A 22,992-nucleotide genomic window follows, 5' to 3' on the forward strand; every position below is an offset into this window, starting at 1 on the left:
TCATTTACGTGTTGTTTTGTTAGGAGAGAAATTGAATGTTTAGAAAGAGAAAGCTCCAAAAAATGTGATTTTAAAAAATAAAAAATGCAGTTTCACTGGAAATATCGTTCTGAACAACTTTAATTCCTGAATATTTTCATTTAGAAATTTTAGCGGTCATTTTGAGGAGTTAGTTAAAATTAAATGGCCACCGATGTTAAAAAAATGTAAAGTTCATTGACCATACCATTAAGAATTGAAGTTCAGTAGCCATCATATTAAAATTGGTAAAATTCAGTGGTCATGGATGTAAATTACCTTATTAAGTTATATACTGGGCTTTTTATATCACTACAAAATCATATCATCAAACTTAATTTTTAATATGTCATTTTTTTCTATATATACCAAATGAATTAAGTTATTAGTATTACACCTAATTTAAAAAGTTTAAACCCAATTCATAAATCTCGAACTCTTCGCGGTATATTCTACACCCCTAATTTATAAACTTTAATTTTTAAAAATAATAAGTTTATTTTTTTTGGTAGGAATAAGTTTATTAGTTTAACATAATTCAAAACTATGACTTGACATAGTTTATAAATAGTTTTTCAAAAATAAATTTTTGGGCTTAATACATCATTTGCCCTCTGAACTTATCTAGAAAGCTTGATTGACCCTCTGAATTTTAAAAATGTTCTAATTGCCCCTCAAGTTACATAAAATGTCCAGTTCGCCCATGAACTTGCGCAAAATGTAATCAATTGATCAATCGGTTGGAAAAAAAAGTAAGTTAAATGCGAAAAACATATTGCATGAGTCTTAAAAAAAGTAAAATGATCAAAATTGGGGTATACGGTTCTAATCATAGAGAAAACAAATTGTATAGTTGAGCAAACAATAACTTCAGTTTTAATCTATTTTTTAATTATGTAATAACATTCTAAAATGTGTGGAATACATCTTCCGTATTTAACTTACTTTTATGTGATCGAGTGATCAATTAATTAGATTTTACATAAATTCAAGGAGCTAATTGAATATTTTATACAAGTTAAGAGGACTATCAGGAATGCTTTGAAAATTCAAGGAACCAATCAAGCTTTTTGGATAAATTCAGGGAGCAAATGATGTATTAAGCCGAATTTCTGTGTAAAGTTCCCTTATGTTTTCTTGATCCCAACCTTCGAGTCCACAAGGCCCAATCCCCCAGTGTGAGGTAAAACTTCTCTACTATATTAGGTTCGTATTAAGCCAAATTCTCTCTACTTCCACTATTATATATAGTGCAGAACTATATGATTTGTATTCATTGGTTTTAATAGCTTGAAACAATCTCACAACACCTATTTTAGTTATAAGATATGGATATTATTAACAGATTTCACAAAATTTTGGGAGATTCAAACACAAAAAATCAACTGAATTACAGAGGAATCACACATATATGGCTCTGATTCAACGATTGGTAAATTTGGAACTAACATCAACAGATCGTCCTGTATTCACATCCTCAATGTATTGAGTTCCTATATTATAAGATTAGGTAGATGAAAGAAGCTAATAGTTCGTTTTTCTCTCTTTCAGACACAGCCTTCTTAGAAAAATGTCTACTGAAAGATGGAGACATATGTGACGATTTCAACAGGAGTTCACTTTCAATGGTTGTTAGTAAACCTAATGAAGCATTTGAAAACAAATGCTCTGAAGCAATTGTCTCACTGGCTTCGAAATTGGACTTATGAACTATAAACTTAGGAATGAGAGTGATGAGTTAATCTTTTTTAACTCATCACTCTCATTCCTGAGGTCATACTTCATGAGCCTCATTCCCAAGCCGGTGAGACAATTTTTTTAGAGCATTTGCTTTCAAATGTTTCATTAGATTTACTATCTACCACTGAAAGTGAACTCCTGTTGAAATGGTCGCATACGTCTCCATCTTTCAGTAAACACTTTTCTAAGAAGGTTGTGTCTGAAAGAAAGAAAACCGAACTATTAGCTCCTTTATTATCTACCGAATCTTATAATCTGGGAAATAAAGAGCCTGAAGATGTGAATACAGGACGATCTCTTAATGTTAGTTCCAAATTTGCCAATGAGATCAATCTTTGAATCAGATCCATATGTGTGAGATTCATCTGTAATTTAGTTGATTTTTTGTGTTTGAATCTCCCAGAATTTTGTGAAATCTGTCAATAATATTCATATCTTGTAACTAAAATAGGTGTTGTGAGATTGTTTCAAGCTGTCAAAACCAATGTATCATAAATTTTGACTGAATGTGACATTGGATTAAAAATGTTTTTAACGTCATAAAATTTCAATCTAGTAAATTTCTAAATGAATCATCATATATTTAGAAACCAGACGAATCAATGAGTGATTTACCAGAAATCTTCTATTCAATTCTGGATCAACTTCTGAGATAGAGCCAAGATACTAAAATTTCTTACGTTTTCACAACCATGATCAGACAACTTACGTATCATACCTGCAATGAATATGAAAATTATATTCTATACAATTACTACTACTTATTCAATAAATTCGATTGATTGATACGGGTGGATTTTCTGCTACGATAAATAGACGAAACAATAGCCGGTCCAATAGCTGCTTCAGCGGCTGCGATAGCTATAACAAAAATTGAAAAAATATTTCCTTTTAGTTGGCGACTATAAAAAAAATCAGAAAATGTTACGAAATTTATATTAACAGCATTCAGTATGAGTTCAAGACACATAAGGGCTCTAACCATATTTCGACTCGTGATCAATCCATAGATACCGATAGAAAATAAACAGGCACTCAAAATAAGTACATGTTCGAGCATCATTGACTAACTCCTTATCAATTTCGATTTATTTCAATATGAACAACAATTCCACCTCAGATTGACTAGAATTAAGAATATCATACATACAGAACCAAAAAATCGAAAATCTATGGATAATAGATGAAATAAAAGAATTTATACATAACATAAATAATCTTTAAATAGAATTGAAGGAAAATAGATGTAATAACATAGAAAACAGTTTTAATTTTGATTACTAATTCGAAAAATTTCTTACTGGCGAGCCACAACAATCGCACCTTTCAAAGCAACTAAAAGAATTATTGAAATGAACTCAAATGGAAGAAAAAAATCTGTTGCTAAATGAATTCCAATTTGTTGACCATTAGTTATCAAATCTTGTTCTATAATCTGATTTGTTGTTGTAGTCCAAATAATTCCGTACCATGACGTATCTGGAATAATAGTAATTAGTGAAACAAAAATACTTGTACAAACTAAGGAAGTAACCCCATTTCCAACAGTCCAAAGATTAAAATCTTTATAATATTCTGAACCATTCATGAACATTACGGCAAATATATATATCCAATTAGAAAAGCTAATGGATAAAAAATGTTGTTATTACTGTCTCCAATTTGTTCGGAATTGATTTTGAGAAACTTAACTGAGCAATCATACAGGGAAACTCAATATAATCTATATGGACTGTCATTCTATTTCATTTTGACTACTGAGCAATCCATACATTACTGAACTTCAAAACATATAATATAAAAGTCATTCGACTTTGCTTTTACTAACATTATTATGACACTTTGTAAAAGTAAAAGGCCTCAAAATAGAAAACTACAAGAATTAAAGTTAACCCTTTTACCCAATCATTTAATAGGTTAGAGTTTGACCCTCTTATGGATTGGGTTATAAATAGGTTGAGTCATCTAACCCATATAATAAAAAGATTGGGTAGGTTTTTTAGAGGGTCAATTCATTAACCCATGTAATAAAAAGAATGGGTAGGTTTTTTAGAGGGTCAATCCATTAACCCATGTAATAAAAAGATTGGGTAGGTTTTTTAGAGAGTCAACCCATTAACCCATTAATTTCATACTCAGTCTTGAGACAATCACGAAATACACAGCGCTCTGCTCCCAACTAAAACCATGGCCGATTCCATGTTCTCCCAAACGCCGATTCCGCAGATTCATTCTATCGTCAACCTCCTTCTGCTTTTTCTTCTCAGCAGTTTGATTGCTTTTTCTCCTGGCTCTTCCCTGCTTGATTCATTGATTCCGCCGCTCTTTCCCTTTTCTAGGTATTTGCTTCCTTCGCTCTTAAATAATTAGTTTCAATGTGCATTTTATACTTTTGTGTATGATTTTTCTGTTTTTTACTGTAATTCATGTTGGCTGTGGTTATTTGTTTATTAATTTTACTTTTAGTATTTTAATGCCTAATGGATCTTAACTTTCCCATTTGTGGCTTTTGTCTCCTGCTAGATAGTGTCAAAAATTAATGGTTTTAAGGTATTATTCCATGAAAATTAGTTTTTTTACCTGCAAAAACCCTTATCCAGCTTAGCTGTTTGGAACCAAATTTTTATTAGTTTCTAATAAATTTTTATTTTTTTCGTTATGGAAGAAAAAGATATGGGGATACTAGAACTTAATAAGGAGATTTTGGAATTTCAACTAGATTCCGATAAAGTGACGTCAACTGAAGAGGCTAGTTTTTTTTTTTTTTTTTTTTTTTGTACTTAATGAATTTAAATTGGTCAAGTTGAAGTTTAATTATACGAATTAACAATCAGATGTTATATTGTATTTTAGTTAATTGGGTTAAATGAGTCGATCCATATAACTCGTTTCATGTTTTTTCCTATTTTATTTACGCTTCTTACATTTTTACACGTTTTTTCCATTTTAATATTTTTATTTTTTTTCAATTTTTAATAAGATTTAGTTAATTGAGTCAACCCATATAACCTATTTAATAAATGGATTGGATCATTTCAACCCATATATAAAAGGGTTATCTCAACCCATTTATTAAATGGGTTGGGTAAACACAATTATTAAATAGGTTGGATCAATCTTTTTAGCCATTTTGACACCTCTAATCCTGGTGAGGGGGTTACAGATTATGGCCCTGTTTGGTAAAGAGCGTTTTGGGATAAAAAGAGCAGTTTTGACCAACTTTAGAGGTTTGACAACTGAAACCGCTAATTGGAGTGTTTGGTGGAGAGAGGTTTGGAAGAGAGTTTTGGGATGAAAACGCTAATTTAGAAAAAGCTCTTAAAAGGAGCATTTTCAATTAGCGTTTTGCAATATTAAAATTAATGGACTTCTTTAACCCTAATAGATAGACTTCCTCTTTTCCTGCGCCAAAATTAATGCCCTTATTCGTCTTTTTGCACAAACCGCTATTATCAATCAGCTAATTTTTACCAAACAGGTCTACACAAACAGCTAACAGCTAATGTAATCAGCTAATTCCCAAACAGGGCCTATAACGGGGAAGGGGAATCCCACCCCATTTACATCATCTTTCTACTTCAAGTCTGTATATGATACAATAATACGATACACTCCACTAGAGCAAGCTTCTTGCAAATCCAATCTGGCACAAGCTTTTGAAGTTTCTCCATTTATAATTATCTTGTACACAAGTTCCTTCTTTCTAATTGGATATGGTATTGCAAATCTATATTGATTTGTATTAATTGGTTTTGACAACTTGAAACAATCTCACAACACCTACATTAGTTATAAGATATGAATATTATTGACAGATCTCACAAAATTCTGAGAGATTAAAACACAAAAAATCAACTGAATTACAGAGGAATCACACACATATGGCTCTGATTCAACGATTGGTCTCATTGGCAAATTTGGAACTAACATCAACAGATTGTCCTGCATTCACATCCTCAATGTCTTGATTTCCCAGATTATAAGATTAGGTAGATGATAAAGAAGCTAATAGTTCGTTTTTCTCTCTTTCAGACACAACCTTCTTAGAAAAGTGTCTACTGAAAAATGGAGACATATATGACGATTTCAACAGGAGTTCACTTTCAATGGTTGTTAGTAAATCTAATGAAGCATTTGAAAACAAATGCTCTGAAGCAATTTCTCACTAGCTTGGAAATGGGGCTTATGAACTATAAACTCAGGAATGAGAGTGATGAGTTAATCTTTTTTAACTCATCACTCTCATTCCTGAGGTCATACTTCATGAGCCTCATTCCCAAGCAAGTGAGACAATTGTTTTAGAGCATTTGCTTTCAAATGTTTCATTAGATTTACTATCTACAACTGAAAGTGAACTTCTGAGACTGAAGATATGAATATAGAATGATCTCTTGATGTTAGTTCCAAATTTGCCAATGAGACCAATCTTTGAATCAGATCCATATGTGTGTGATTCCTCTATAATTTAGTTGATTTTTTGTGTTTGAATCTCCCAGAATTTTGTGAGATCTGTCAATAATATTCATATCTTGTAACTAAAATAGGTGTTGTGAGATTGTTTCAAACTGTCAAAACCAATGAATACAAATCATATAGTTCTGCAATACCATATCCAATTAGAAAAGCTAATGGATAAAAAAATGTTGTTATTACTGTCTCCAATTTGTTCGGAATTGATTTTGAGAAACTTAACTGAGTTTTTGTTTGCAATCACATAGGGAAACTCAATATAATCTATATGGACTGTCATTCTATTTCATTTTGACTATTGAGCAATCCATACATTACTGAACTTCAAAACATATAATATAAAAGTCATTCGACTTTGTTTTTACTAACATTATTATGGCACTTTGTAAAAGTAAAAGGCCTCAAAATAGAAAACTACAAGAATTAAAGTTGTTTAGAACTATATTTACCATTGAACCACATTTTTGATTTTCCGAAGTCACCATTTTTAGAGTTTTTTCTCTCTCATAACCAAACACCTGCCTAAATGACCTTAAAACAAAAATTTAAAGAATAAAAAAGGTCGACAAATCACACAGTAAAAAGATACAGTCCTCTAAATTGTTTGAGTCAATAAAATGTGATATGATATCTTTGGCATCATTTTTCCAATGATTAAGGTTTGCGATTTGTTTTGCAGTAATGGAATGAAACATTTCCCCCGATTCTACCTTGCTAAGAATTCGAAAGAGCTAATCAATTTGATCTTGTGTTAATTCTTCTATGTCTTTAACTACCTCCCACATTGTTTGCAGTAGTAATCTCTTATCGATCTTAGCATCATGATCTAGAGAGGTGGATTTAAATCTCTCTTGCAAAAATTTGGATAAGTCATCATCCTGTTATGAAGTTTGACAAATTTAATAGTAGAAAGATACAGGTCTTGATGTCGTCGAAATCAATAAATTAATATAAGATATCTCTAGCAGCATTTTTTTAGCAATAGAGGAGAACCAAAGCTTGATGTTGTTGGAAGAGGAGCATGCATAATCAATTCTTCTAATTAGCTTTATTTCTAATTCTTCTAAGCATGCATAAAATTACCAGTATTAACAAAAGTCATGTTCTCCGATGAATTAAGGTCTTATTGGTGTCCATCTTTACTTCAGGGGTGAAAGCAAATGATTTTACTTGGATGAAAATATAAAGACTGGATTGCTATCGATAATGACTATTAGAACACTGTCTATTCCCGAGGGTTGTTAGTCCTATGATTAACTTGTTAGGCAGAGATTGAAGGAAATCTTCTTCTACATAAATTATTGATTTTATTTGTATAAAATTGAAACTTTTACTAGTAAAATAAGAGAGCAACAAGGGACATGTGTAGCTTAAGAGTTTGGACTTCCTGATTTACTCCTCATAAAGATTATACCTGCGTTTGGGGTAGATGCCACGATCTCTACCCAAGTGACTCGTTGGTTTGAGAATGAGACTTGAGGAGAACCAAAGCTTGATGTGCAATTTCTCCCAGAAAGTTCTGAGTGCATGATAGTTGAACAGCTTGGATTTATCTATTATTATAGTGTGGGAAATTCTGTAACGGTTGAGTATGGAACAAAATCTATTACGTCGATGATTCGACTGGATGTGATTGTAGAAAATACTTACCTAAAGTGATCAACGACTACAATAAGGTACTTCCTCTGATATAATGTCTTGAGGAAAGGACCCACTATATCAATGCCCCCATGTTGCAAATGGCCAAACTAGATGAATGACCTTCCTAATTGCAACAGGAGTGTTGATGTTAGGTAAATACACCTTGCACGATTTGCATTTATTACTAGCACGTATTTCCTTTGATGGCCCCCACAACCTCCGTGGATTTTCTTCAATATATCACAACACTATAAATGGTCTTTTGCAATACTCAGCAAGTGTTGGTTAAAGGCATAATCTTTAACAACACTTTTTCATATTTGTCGCAACATTTACCATACGTATTTGGAGCAACACTTTTCATATCCTAAAGCTATTTAAATAAAAGTGTTGCCTAACAATAAATGAGATAACAATATTGTTGAAAAAAATTAAGCAACATTGTTTTATGCAATATATTTTTTCAAAGCAACCTTCCCTTACACAATGGCAACACAATAACATTTTTTTGTATGTGTGATGCAACTCTTTTATATACATTTGCAATACTTTTTTATGTAACATATTATGAACGAAGCAAGTATGGCCATAAGATAAAAAAAATGAGACCCAGATAAAACTCTGCCCAAAAATCCAACTACAACGAATCACCAGTATTGGCTTATTAATCTTTTTTTCCAATGAAAGTTGGGACGCGAAGGCAGGTCAAACATCCCAACGAGGTTGGCACCCCTGACACAGCCCTCAACCCGAATATTATTAAAAAAAAAAGAAAATAGATTACAAAGGGAGAAGAAAAAAAATAGAAACAATGAAAGAAAAAAGATGCAAAGCTAAAGAAAACGAATGTGAGCTACGTTACAAACATCATCAATAAAAAGACTCTGACAAGAGTCCGGAGCTAAGTTCTACCATAACCTCGACTCTGCATCCTGACCGATGCTAGCAAGACGATCTGCTGCTTGGTTTCCTTCCCTAAAAATATGAGTAGCATTCCAATTCATACAGGAAAGCTTCTGAAGACAGTGAATGTTATCCCGAGGAAGGACCGAACACTGAATGCTATCCGATTTATTCCGAGGAAGGACCGAACACTGAATGCTATCCCAGCTATCAATAAAAGCCTCATTAACGAGGGCTCTATCTAATTTACACTCAACATGGTCATCTCCCAGCCTACCATTCGACCAGGTGAAATAAAGTCCAGAACTCTCCACTTCCGTGTAACCACCCATATTAATGAATTCTCTAAAATCCCTGCAGCTTCTTTGAGATGGGGGTCTACCTGTTTTCTCATGCGCCCCTCTAACCGCGTTGAAATCACCAATCACAAGCCTCTTTTCGCTCCCTTCCATACCAATAATAGATTCCCAAAGTAGACGACGCCTTATAGCACAATTACTTCCATAAACAAACGAGATATGATACTCCTGAGAGCCCAAACTGTAGCAACAAGTGATGTGTTGCCCATGATTTACAACGGATTGCAAACAATTACTGAAGCCAATTTTACAGAAGATCCATAGTGAGTTACAATCATTACGTAAGATAAGTTATAGACCAAGAGACTGCCAGAAAAGATTCGGAGTTCTATCAAATTCAACCATAGGTTCCGACAAGCAAACCAAATCAGGATGATTTGTTCTGCATAAAAGCTTAAGAGTTCGTTGGGTACCCGAGTTTTGGATCCCCCTACAATTCCAGTGCAGACAAATCATGTGTAATTGACAGACGATCTAACCCGACCCTTCAATAGGGAGTCGATAGATTTAGCCTTGGATTTCTTTCTGGAAGTAATCCAGTCACTTCCCTCAGCCGCAAATTCATTATCAGCACAGTTATCACAGTTATCTCTGATTTTGGTTCTAAGAAGATGATGTTCCCATTCAAAAGATTCAGGAAGGAAGTTTACCTCTTCTTGCGTGCTCGGCCGGCTAATCTCGAATTCCCCAGGTTCTATGTCAGCTCTTTCATCTATCAATTCCTCATAACCAGGTTTCACACTCCGAGCTTCATTCCCCAGTTACTCGAACTTGTGCATAACCATTGATAGGGGTATTTTACCCCTATCTTTTAGCGTGATTTACGGGATGATTTCGGGTAAAATAAATAAGTTTAATTGCAAAAATAAAGTGTTTTGATAAAATAAAGAAATAAAAATACATTTTGAATTATCAGTTAATTTTCCGTGTTTTTGTTTAGTTTGGGTAATAAAAACGTCAAGCTAACTCGGCTTGCAAGATTTGTATTTCAGGTACAATAAAGGAGCAGAAAATCTACCCCACACGCAGGGCGTGCTCTCCACGACGCAGGGCGTGAAACATGGTGTCAGAAATGATTGCCTTATCCGAAGACACCATGTGGAACTGAGCAGACGCGGGGCGCATGACACTTCACGCGGGGCGTATGACACATGTCAGAAATGATTGGCCTAATCCTGAAAGTCAGACTGCATGGTCTCCTGGAGTCAACTCTTGATACGCGGGACGTCTCACCTAACACGCGGGGCGTGTATGGTAGTTCTTCAACGTCCAAAATCCAGAGGCTCAGACACGCGGGACGCCTTCCAGGATACGCAGGGCGTAAAGGGTGTGATTTAATCAACTCAAAAGTAGGAGTTCAAACACGCAGGACGTATGGTACCATACGCGGGGCGTGTTCGAGTCAGCAAGATTGGGAACTGGTCCACCTGCAAGATAATCATGTCAAAAAGGTTGTGTTGGGTGAGTTTTCTCCGTAAATTGTGTTCTCGTGTGAGAAATTGATAGCGCTGCATTTTCCTTTTAGATTTTTGAAGAATTTTCCCTAGACACCAAGTGTACAGTACAAGTTGTTCCTTGATCCTGTTGATAGGTCTGTGTTTATGTTTAGTGAAGCCTCAAACACAATATGTGCTTATGAGCGGAATTTATTTGGTTAACTATGTGCTTATTAGCTCAGCTGTGTTGATAGGTCTGTGTTTATGTTTAGTGAAGCCTCAAACACAATAACATGTTCAATAGTACTGGCCTCATGTGGATGGGATGCCATTAGAGCCTGATAGAACTTGTTATAATATTCAAATAAGGACAACTTCTACTCAGTTGTGGTTAACTTTTGGTTTAAATTTGAAGGTGGCCTCTATTTTGGTAAATACAGGAATGAAAAGATAGTGCCATTTAGACATATGGCTTTGCTGAAACATAAATTGTATAGCTTCTTAATCTGTATCTTAAGGTGTGGCTTCCTATAGTTAGTTGTTCATGATGCGTATATACAATTTGAATGCATAAATTGTAGTTTTTGTATCCCTAGTTCTCATATCAACTATACTGAAAAATTGGTCACATTTAAGATTTATCCTTGTCGGAGATTAATATAAGATATATGATTGGACCTTAACTATAAGTTCGAGCTTTTAGTTCAATCGGTTTCATGACATGGTATCAGAGCCGCTAGGATCAAACGGTCGAGGGTTCGAGTCCCGGCAACCTCATTAATTTGTGGAATTAAAAATACATGGCGGGATGAGCCTGTGTTGTGCACGCTGCAAGCCCAAGGGGCATTTGCGTGTAATATATGATTGGACCTTAACTATAAGTTCGAGCTTTTAGTTCAATCGGTTTCATGACAATCCTGACAATAGATATAATTTCAACAATAGCAAACAATAGATAGTTCATAGATTAAGCCTGAACTTCATAGATTCAACTGAGATTTTTCAGAGTGAGCTTGTTCTGTCTTAAAGCTGTCGTTCCTTTTCGATGAATGATTGCCTTCTTTTTTCTTGTAATGTGGTGGTATAGAATATTTGTGTTTTAAAGGCTTATAATAGTGGCAAGATGGTTAGGAAGAGCGACATAATATTATGAAGCATGAATTGGGTTGGTAAAAACATTTTAGTTTCTTACATATTTCCATATGTCATAATGTATTTAATGATATCTGTTATATGAAATTGGATGAAGTTCTAAGACATTAGGATTCAAATATTTTTGGCTATATGATATTTGGTGCTTATCTATGTGTTATGGGTTTGAATGAGAATTAGGCTTCCTTAGGGATCCTTAAATTAGGCACTACCTTTCATGTTGGCTTCCGGATTCCTATCCTTAGCTTTTGGTCAAGTTGCTTGGAGATCGCTTCTCTCTTTCTTGATATCTTGTCGATACAACTGATTGCCTTAAATTCAAGTGCAAATTAAGCTCGAACTTCAGAAATTTGGACAACATAATATCTAAAGTGATGTTCCCAGGTTAGAAATGAAGATTCTATAGAGTGAGTGAGCTTCTCCTCGTTTTTTTTTTTTTGTCTCCTGGAAAATTGAGTATCTCCTCCTTGTTTTTTTGTGTGTAAGGGTTGATAGATTATAAAGAAGAGCAAGTTAAAAAAGGAAGAAAATAGAGAATGTTTGGCAAAGCAATCATGTGATGTGATGAATGGAGTGCAAAAGACATTTATGAGAGTATATGTTATTCCTCATATTCTCAACTTGTTAGTTGCTTAATTTCTTCTCTCTTTGTTAATATCTGGTTGTTGTTAAAACTAATTTACTTATTTTATAGAGTCAATCAAGCCAATATATATTTATGGCCTCTAAGAATTAATTGTTTAGGATAACATGGTAAAATGAAATGATATTTTCTCTCCTGTTTTCCTATCTCTTTACTTTTCTTATCCCTCTCCCACTCCCTGTCAGATCACTAAACCGACTGTTTTTCTCACCCGAGATTAAAATCTCATTTATCCTCATCTTCCTGGGACAAGGTTTTCTTTAATGTTGATTGAAAAACGAGCTAAAAAAGGCCTGCCCTTTTTAGAGAGAGAGAGAGAGAGAGAGAGAGAAATGGTAGTTATAGCCTCAATAGATTGAATAATCTAAAGACATAAGGCTGCAGATCCTTATGCATGCAAGGAGAGAAATGGTAATTTCTTTAAGTGTTTTCAGCTTTTGCTTAGTGAAGTTTGAGACTGAATTATAGGGAATATGGATACGTATACTTTGTTGGTATTGTTAATATGTGTAGGCTATATTTTATATGAACAATGTAAGTTTGGAGCTGAAATTAGGGAGAGATGGGGATGAGAAGTTGTTGGTTGTGGAGGGAATGGTGGCGGAGAGGGTTGCTCCCGAGTTTGCAGAACCAGTCGACATTAGGGCAGGGAGTTTTGTTGAGAGAGAAAAAAATAGATGAAGGGAAGACACCAGCCGAAACTAGGAGGGAGAAGTCGGCTAGGGCAAGAATAGGAGAATTGAAATCTTGGTTCTTTAAAACGCTTATAGCTCTAATTCCGTGTTAGTTTGGTAAAACTGACTTGAATATAATTGATCTAATAGCATTATCATATTTGCCGCTTTTGCGTAATTATCTATCTTCTTCTCCTTGTATTTTAGTTTGTTTTTTTTTTTTTTTGTTGTTGGATTTTCACAACACTTGGTGCTATTTAACTGTCAGTTTCATCAATGGGCATTCCCTTTGTGATCTTTGACATAGTGATACTATCTTATATAAATCATGCATTACACCCATTCACTTGCGTGCCAGCCTTTTGCACAGTTATATAATATAACTATAGTTTCAATTGATGCCTATATCATATTGAGTGAGAACTGTCTGATGTCTAATTATAACTGGGATACATTGACTTTATTACATTAGAGTTGGAGATCAAATATTGTACACCTGTTTTTAGGAATCAATTACCAAATTTGAAGAGTTTCTACTTTGTAGATGGATGGTGAAAAAGGGAATCCCTATAGTGATTGGTATGGTATCCGAAAGAAATAGTATTGAGCTAGATTACCTGAGTGTCTAGTGCAGTTATCTTGAATTTCATTCTTCCTTTTATTAATACGATATCAACCATTATATTTAATTCTTCCTTAGAGATCTAATAATCATGCTTTCTCTGTTATTGGGCGTTATATTAATAATTATGTTTTCTGCTCAGATTCTTAGGTACGCAAGACAGCTTGGAGACTTTTTGCTTGTTGGGATCCATACTGACCAGATAGTGAGGTATATGTCCATTTGGCTTGGGGGTTGCTTTACCTGTATCTGTGCTTCATTACTGATTTTAAACATAATATGGTATTGACCTCATTATAGAGTAAATGGAATGATATGATGTTTTCTATATGTAGTGAACACAGAGGGAAGCACTACCCACTTATGCATCTGCATGAGCGTAGTCTTAGTGTCCTGGCTTGCCCTTATGTTGATGAAGTCATCATTGGGAAGTTTCTAAAGACATGGTGCGTACTCTCTTTTTTATCCCTAATTGTAATTACTTTTTTAGGCATTATTATAAAAGCAACTTCCTTTGCTTGGTTACTGTAATTTGAATGTTGTTTTCATGAAACCAATTGAACTAAAAGGTTAAAAGCTGATAGTTAAGGCACAAGAATAGCTTTTATATTAATCTCTTGTGTTTGTTGATAGTGACAGGATGCTATTTCTTCATTCTTCTTCGAACTATGTAATTTACAAATTTTCATGAATTTGCTCATCCTGGATTCACCTTATATGATGTTATTAATCATTTTAGGTGTAAATTGGCATCTTTACAAGGGCATCTCTTCAATGTTTGATTAAGTCGCTGGTCATCACTGTTTTGTTCACAAGCTTTTCTTTTTCCTCTTATGCTCTTCTGCAAAAAAAATTCTTGTTCTGCTCTTCTTTTATTTTTGTACTTGAATGGTTTTGATAAAAAGCTGGTAGTGATCTATTAGGTGCACATGCAGTGTTACTAAAGTACTGGTATTTATACTTATATACTCTTAGAAAAATAAGGAATCAGAAAATTGATAGCCTATTCAGGAAAAAATCAAGATTAGATCTTAAGGTACAAGTTTTCTCATGCATTGGGTGATCAAATTTATCAGTTTTATTCCTGAAGTACACTCCTCGGGCTGGAATAATGATCTGAGAACATCTTAAATGATCCAAGTTTGTCTGCATTTCGATTGAAATTATTTTGCCTATTTGAAACTCTCATTCCAACGCTTGGGAGCACATTGGAGCTATATCCTATATGTATGGCATTTAACTTTAAGTTTACTCGGATGTATTGGTCATGTAATTTATGCTTGTTTCATGTCAGATATTAATATGAATTGGACCTCTAACTACGAGCTTACGCTTTTAGTTCAATTGGTTCCATGACATTGTATAGGTGCCTCTTTGGCCAAATGATCAAGGGTTCGATTCGTGAACTGGAGCTTATCCATCTTGGTATTGAAACCATGCTCATGGACAAAAGTTATACACACTTATCACTAGTTTATAACAATTAATTTTATGTTAGATTCTGCCTAAGATGCGGGCTTAACTACGGTGATTGAATACAGGTGGACAACATAATTTTTGGCTTCATTGTGTGATTCATTGGTTATAGTTGGACTAGATTGCAATTAGTGGCTTCCATGTTCGAATTGAATTAGTCCGTGTACTTTGATTTGGTCTCCTTTAGTCCTTGTACTTCTATTCAGCCACCCCTAATATAGTTGCTTAGAGGTATATGAAGGTTGATAATTGTACAATAGCAATCTTGTATTACATGCTTCAATTCTCATTGTGTTACACATTTTAAGTTGAAATTGAGAGTTAATGGATTAAAACTAATTAAAGTTTTACGAGTAAGGAACCAAAAAACGGGAGGGTACCGCATTGGGCCCGCAACAGAAATGATCACGGTTTATGCCGCAACATGTCCGATTGCTGATGTTAATGTCGGATAAATTTCAGTTAATTTCCTTGTCCGATTTTGAGCAAATATTTGGTGAAAAATAGAAGTGCATGGGCTAAAACAGCCTATCAAAATACGGGGGCCAAACTTAGGCAAGTACAAGGGCTAAATTTTTCCTTTTGCCTTGGTTGTTTATTTAAAGTAAAATGAGCTTCTAATTAATTGACAATCTTTGTTATGGATTTTCTTTGGCAAAGTAATTTTAGCACGTCATCTTTGTATAAATTACATTAACACTCTTGAAATGTAAAACGTCAACTTTGTAAGGTGTTTTGCTACATTTTGAACTTGTGTTAACTTATAGGTGTAAGACTCACAGAGATGCTATTGCACGACGAGTTCTGCAGCCAGTCAATGTTGTGTAGCTGTTAGTGATCCGAATATCATCAAGATTGTCATAACTCGAGCTTGCAATAGGTATTTTAGTTTCTAATTGTACTATAATACTTGTTTTCTATTATATATAAGAGGTGTTAAATATTATTTTATGATTTCTATAAATTACTTAGAAGCATGATCTGCTTTGAAATTGTAATACACCTAATAACATTTCAGATGGGCATGTTTCTTCTGTTGTGAACTTGAATTTTGTGTTTTATATTTAAAGTTGTAGTACACCTAATATCATATCAGTTTGAACTTGTATTTTGTATGTTTATGTTTAAAGTTTTAATATGAACTTGACATTAATAAAAATAATATAAAGAGACGAGTTATTTATCTATTTGGGGGTAAAATTAGCTATATTGTTATTTCATCAATATGGTGTACATGCACGTATGGTATAACTTCAAATTGCCTAAGGAGATGAGAAAAGTTCGTGAAAGTGGTACATGTTCTTAGTATTTGTTTGGAACACAATAATAATATCTATAAAGGTGGGTGGGTGGAATTATCTTTTCCATGTGTACGACTTTGCTCGGAACTGCTCTTTGGTTAATATTTTTCAACTAAAAAACTCCAATTAAATAAATAAATTCACCAAAAATGATACATTAACTTTATTACATTAGAGTTGGAGATCAAATATTGTACACCTGTTTTTAGGAATCAATTACCAAATTTGAAGAGTTTCTACTTTGTAGATGGATGGTGAAAAAGGGAATCCCTATAGTGATTGGTATGGTATCCGAAAGAAATAGTATTGAGCTAGATTACCTGAGTGTCTAGTGCAGTTATCTTGAATTTCATTCTTCCTTTTATTAATACGATATCAACCATTATATTTAATTCTTCCTTAGAGATCTAATAATCATGCTTTCTCTGTTATTGGGCGTTATATTAATAATTATGTTTTCTGCTCAGATTCTTAGGTATGCAAGACAGCTTGGAGACTTTTTGCTTGTTGGGATCCATACTGACCAGATAGTGAGGTATATGTCCATTTGGCTTGGGGGTTGCTTTACCTGTATCTGTGCTTCATTACTGATTTTAAACATAATATGGTATTGACCTCATTATAGAGTAAATGGAATGATATGATGTTTTCTATATGTAGTGAACACAGAGGGAAGCACTACCCACTTATGCATCTGCATGAGCGTAGTCTTAGTGTCCTGGCTTGCCCTTATGTTGATGAAGTCATCATTGGGAAGTTTCTAAAGACATGGTGCGTACTCTCTTTTTTATCCCTAATTGTAATTACTTTTTTAGGCATTATTATGAAAGCAACTTCCTTTGCTTGGGCACTGTAATTTGAATGTTGTTGTCATGAAACCAATTGAACTAAAAGGTTAAAAGCTGATAGTTAAGGCACAAGAATAGCTTTTATATTAATCTCTTGTGATTGTTGATAGTGACAGGATGCTATTTCTTCATTCTTCTTCGAACTATGTAATTTACAAATTTTCATGAATTTGCTCATCCTGGATTCACCTTATATGATGTTATTAATCATTTTAGGTGTAAATTGGCATCTTTACAAGGACATCTCTTCAATGTTTGATTAAGTCGCTGGTCATCACTGTTTTGTTCACAAGCTTTTCTTTTTCCTCTTATGCTCTTCTGAAAAAAAAATTCTTGTTCTGCTCTTCTTTTATTTTTGTACTTGAATGGTTTTGATAAAAAGCTGGTAGTGATCTATTAGGTGCACATGCAGTGTTACTAAAGTACTGGTATTTATACTTATATACTCTTAGAAAAATAAGGAATCAGAAAATTGATAGCCTATTCAGGAAAAAATCAAGATTAGATCTTAAGGTACAAGTTTTCTCATGCATTGGGTGATCAAATTATTCCTGAAGTACACTCCTGAGGCTGGAATAATGATCTGAGAACATCTTAAATGATCCAAGTTTGTTTGCATTTCGATTGACAATTTACAAATATGATAATTGAATAATAATTGTTAAGTACAATACTGGAATGTATAATTTTTGTTTTCTGTCATTTAATAGAAATCTGCAAATTACAACCTTATAATTATAATATGTATGCTCCCAATAGTTTTATTATTTACACATTTCTCCCTTGTTTCCATTTGCTGTATTATTTAGAAATATAATTTCTTGGTCTGTTTCAGTGTTTGTTTGCATGCTAGACAACACATAAAAGAAATAAATTACAATCTAACAAAACATAAATTTAATAAGCCATTCGTATACATTTAACAATATTCTAATTTGCCATCCGCTCCTAAGGCTTGAAACCGTGACCTCTCGGCCACATGGCAACAACGTTTACCGTTGTGCCCAAGTATTCAGCTATTTTATTTAGCTACATACAGGTCCTGTTTTTCATTGGATAGTCAGATTGGTTATAATTATAAGGCTTCAAACAATCCCATGTAATTGAACACTTAAGAAATGCACTTAGTATTTTAGCAGGTAAGCAAAATATCCAAATTTGATATTATTTTGTTCGTGAACACCATAAACGAACTCGTTCGGGAGCAAAACAAACGAGTTGCTTGAGATCAAAACTCACAAGCACAAAAAATGAGCTTTTCATAGAAAAATAAACGAGCTGCTCACGAACAAATAAAACGAGTTGTTCGTGACCAAGCTCGGCTCGTGAGCAGCTGCTGAACAATCGAGCTGCTAAACGAACCGAGTTCGAACAACAAATTGAGCTCCAACCGAGTTCGATAAGAAACTGTTGAGTCAAGCTTGGCTCAGCTCGGCTCATTTACATCCCTAATGATGAGGTACGGGCAGTTTTGTCTGTTTTGCAGAATGTACTATTAAACACCTATTTTGGAGGTCGAAAGTCATAATGTCTTAGATTTTAGAACTTAATTCAAAGTATTTTCTTTAAGTATTTTTCATGGCAACATCTTGTTCTTTATATATATTTGCGTTTTTATTGTTGAATATGAGTGAATAAATCACTTACAGGTTGAAGCCAATCTTGAGTTGGTGGTTATGAGTCGTAATTCTCGATTTTTAGATGAAAATATAGGTTGATGGTTGTTTAGTGGTTTATTAATATAAATATGAGTAATTAGAAGGAGACTCTGATTACGAGATAAATCACCATTATACACATGTAATTGGGATTGGAGACATGAATAATTGTATGTTATGGTTTTTTAGTTATAAAATTTTAGTTACAATCAACTGTTATCTTCACTAAAGAAGCATAATTATGCGTATTGTGCATAGGTGTGCAAACGAGACTGTTGGAGTTCGGATCAATTGGGCATATTTCTTCTGTTATGAACTTGAATTTTGTGTTTTTATATTTAAAGTTGTAGTACACCTAATATCATATCAGTTTGAACTTATATTTTGTATGTTTAGGTTTAAAGTTTCAATATGGTAAGCAGATGCCACAGATAAACTAAATAAGAATATTTTTATGAATTTGAAACAGAGTGGACATCTGTTCAAAGGAGGGGAGGTCTCATCTAGACTGAAAGATGATCAAGACAGCCTATCCTGTGTGGTGAACCGGAAGCTAGAAATCTTAGAGGTAGACAACCGTCCACTAGTTTGTGCTCAATCCGGTCATTTAGTCGACCAAGAAAACTTGACCTGGTTGATCTGTTCAAGTTACTAAGAAAATTGAGCACTTGTTATTCTGTTGGTTTTTTTCTCTTTTGCTCCTACGTACCTTAGTTTCTTAAACTTTCAATTTTGTGCATCTTTTCTTTAGAATGCTATTCAGTTGGCTGCTGTGGAGCAAGAAAGGGTGGATGTAGATGTTATGAAATTGGCTTTGTTGATTTTATGTAATGCTTGTTGTAAGCTTTTGCCATAAAATTATGCTCATTATTGCTGTAAGTTTTGTGTTTGTGGTCCTTTCGTAAACCATTCCAGTTTCAGTTCTGTTTTTTCAATTTTTAGTTACTCGCATGTCAACTATATATAATATGTGTTACCTTACCACTCAATCAAATGGCTTTAATGAATTTTGTTATGTTTGTATTTGTTTGTTATAAATATATTAATGAGTTTCCTTCAATCCAAATAAATTGACAAACACATATACAATTGTGGCGGAATTTTATATTCCCCATATAAACTTTTATATTTGTGGCGATCAGGAATTGATTTTAGGTATCCTAGTCTGAAACACGCAATTATACAGTATAGAAACCAATACTTGATTAATTGATTTTGAAATTGCAAATTCCAAATTAAGAAAGCTAAGATTTCATATTTATAACATTTAAATTAAAAATATAAAATTTTTGGTTATTTGGTTGGTAACGGACCCGAACTGAAACTTTTCGGTTTGATCAATTTTGGTTATTTTAGTTATTTGGTACGGTTCAATTTTTAAAATGGTATAAACATCGGTTCGGTCCGTCCAGATCCGTGTTCTTTGGACCGGATAGAAGAATGAAAATTGATGTTTGGCCTAGCCCAGTCCAGGCCCGTTAAAGCCGTCTATTTTTTTTAACGGACTTCAAATATTTAATATATATTATTTTCAAAAATATATAAAAAATAGAAAAATGAGAAACACGAAAGACGAAAATAACACAAAAAATACATTAAAAACGAAAAAACAATAAGAACATGAAAACGGAAAAATTGTAAAAACACGAAAAAAGAGGTAAAAAAACAAAATGTAAAAGCGCAAAAAAAACATTAAAAACACAAAAACAAAAGAAAAAAATGAGATAAAAGTGGAAAAGGGTGAAAACGCGAAAAGATATAAACGTGTTAACACAAAAAAAAAAACACACGCAAAATATGAAAAAACACAAAAAGTGTGCAAACCGTAAAAAACACAAAAACATGAAAAAAGTGGAAAACACGAAAATGTGAAAAAAAAATGAAAAACGTGAAAAAATCGAAAAACACGAAAAATGCGTTTATAACGTTTTTTTATGTTTCCCAAGTTTTCTTGTTTTTTCCGTTTGTTCACGTTTTCGTATTTTTCACGTTTTGTCATGTTATTGTGTTTTATTTTGCATTTTTTTGATTTTTCACGTTTTAGTTTTTCGGTTTTTCCCCTTTTTGTTTTTTTTCGCGTTTTTGTATTTTTTGTATTTTGTTACTTTTTCGTGTTTTAAGGGGTAAGTTGTTACAATTGAAAGTTGAGGGGGGCAGTTGCAACATTTGGACAAGTTTAGGGGGTTATTTGTGTATTAGGCCTTTATTTTATAATAGGATAAGGTGCAAAAGTACCACTAACATTTATAGCTAGGAGCAATTTTACCCTTAACGTCTAAAATGGTGCAATTTTACCTCTAATGAGCATTTTTTTCACATTTTTCCTTTGGCGTAAAGCACTATTTAGCATCTATCCAAAATTTTATCATTTGGCTACTGATCTATTATTTGGTCACATTTGACCACTGATCTATTCCAAATTGGTGAACTTTCACCCAATTTGGATTCAAACTTAACCGAATCGTTATCTTATTGATAAGTAACGATATTTTGACACTTGAACTTAATAGATTTTAGTTTTTTTTTTTGTTTTAGTAATCTAATTAATTATTTCCACATAATGTGGAAAAAAAACTTTAAGAAATATCACGTTTCAAATTTAAGTGTCAAAATATAGTTACTTATCAATGAGATAACGAGTCCGTTAAGTATTCATACAAATTTGGTGAAATTTCACCAAATGGGATAGGGTAAGGGCCAAATGTGACCAATTAATAGATCAAAGACCAAACGACATAATTTTGAATAGGCCAGGGACCAACTAATGCTTTAAGCCTTTTCCTTTTATAATTTTATCGTTGATTAATTTAAAACATGTCTATTTAGATATTTTAAATCTAAACAACAACAACAGTTCAATATAATTTTACCAAACATTAGTAATTAAGTAGCTAATAACAAACAGCTTACTGCAACTCCAAACAGTTAACAGACAATTGAACCAAACAGACCCTTAATCCTAAATATTTATAATAACATACACGATAAGAGAAAAAATAGGGTCTCGACATATATAAATCATTGATTTACTTTATATTTATTATCATTATCTCCATAAATTACTCTATATTACCATATTTGAGTTATTTGATTTTACTCAAAATGTTAATTTTAAATTTATTTTTATTATATTTATCACTATCCCTTTAATTGCTCTTATTTTATATTTATTGCCACTTTTATTTTATTTAATTTTATCTTTTAACACCATCCAAATTTTCACGTATACGTTAAATTTATATCTAATTTACTATATACTCTATTTTTTAGAAATGTTAAATATTTCCTTTTTATATTTGTTAGTAGACATAATACTATACTTTCTTAGTATTTTTCTCTGAAATTTTTATTTTTATGCAAAAATTCACTTTCTTAATTTTTAATTTTTAATTAGGATTATTTGTAATTAGTACTAAAAAGTCTCTCTTACCATAAATAAAAACGATCGTTTTAATTTGCGAATTAGATAAAATATTGTAAAAAATGCATTGATATACAAAACAACATATAAAATTGAACAAATTAAAAAATCTAAGATTAAGGTGCAAAAATACCCCTAACGTTTTGGATCAGGAGCAATTTTACCCCTAACGTCCAAAATGGTGCAATATATAATAAATGGACACAGACACGGATACAAAACGTGGAAACACGACTAAGAAGTGTCAATGCAACATAGTTCACCAATACATGCTCCGTTAATTGGCGAGATGATTAGAGGTGTCATGACACATTTAGAGCTAAATCATCACCATGCCATTTAAATGTGTCCAAAATTATTTTATATCCCGTGTAATCCCGGATTTAAAGCTAGTTTCCTAAATAGTTATAACTCATTATTGATGTAATCTCAATTTTGATATTCACGAATCCCATTTCAGATGTTCGGGTATTCAATCCATAATCCATAACGGGTAGAGAAATTTTCAAAGAACAAATTGTTGAATTCATAAACTAAAAAATTTCAAAGAAAGTTTGAAATGAGTCTACTGGCTCATGAGCGGCTCCATAAATAATTTCAAAAAAAAAAAAATTTCAAAGAACAAGTACT

General features: G+C 33.0%; 1 protein-coding gene across 2 annotated transcripts; it reads left to right on the forward strand.

The window, feature by feature from the left end:
• Positions 1 to 3,886: 3,886 nt before the first annotated feature.
• LOC136220194 (ethanolamine-phosphate cytidylyltransferase-like) lies at positions 3,887 to 19,934 on the forward strand. Of its 2 annotated transcripts, XM_066007958.1 has the most exons (9): positions 3,887 to 4,097; positions 10,124 to 10,592; positions 13,801 to 13,868; positions 13,994 to 14,104; positions 15,902 to 16,014; positions 16,903 to 16,970; positions 17,096 to 17,206; positions 19,411 to 19,509; positions 19,693 to 19,934. In XM_066007958.1, the coding sequence occupies exons 2-5, from the start codon at positions 10,506 to 10,508 to the stop codon at positions 15,960 to 15,962; spliced, it is 327 nt and encodes a 108-aa protein (XP_065864030.1). In that variant the 5' UTR covers positions 3,887 to 4,097; positions 10,124 to 10,505; the 3' UTR covers positions 15,963 to 16,014; positions 16,903 to 16,970; positions 17,096 to 17,206; positions 19,411 to 19,509; positions 19,693 to 19,934. The 2 variants fall into 2 exon arrangements, 1 of the variants encoding a protein (XP_065864030.1); XR_010684416.1 differs by lacking the exon at positions 10,124 to 10,592.
• The last annotated feature ends 3,058 nt before the right edge of the window (positions 19,935 to 22,992 follow it).

Source organism: Euphorbia lathyris, chromosome 2 (assembly GCF_963576675.1).
Source record: "Euphorbia lathyris chromosome 2, ddEupLath1.1, whole genome shotgun sequence".
NCBI classification, from domain to species: domain Eukaryota; kingdom Viridiplantae; phylum Streptophyta; class Magnoliopsida; order Malpighiales; family Euphorbiaceae; genus Euphorbia; species Euphorbia lathyris.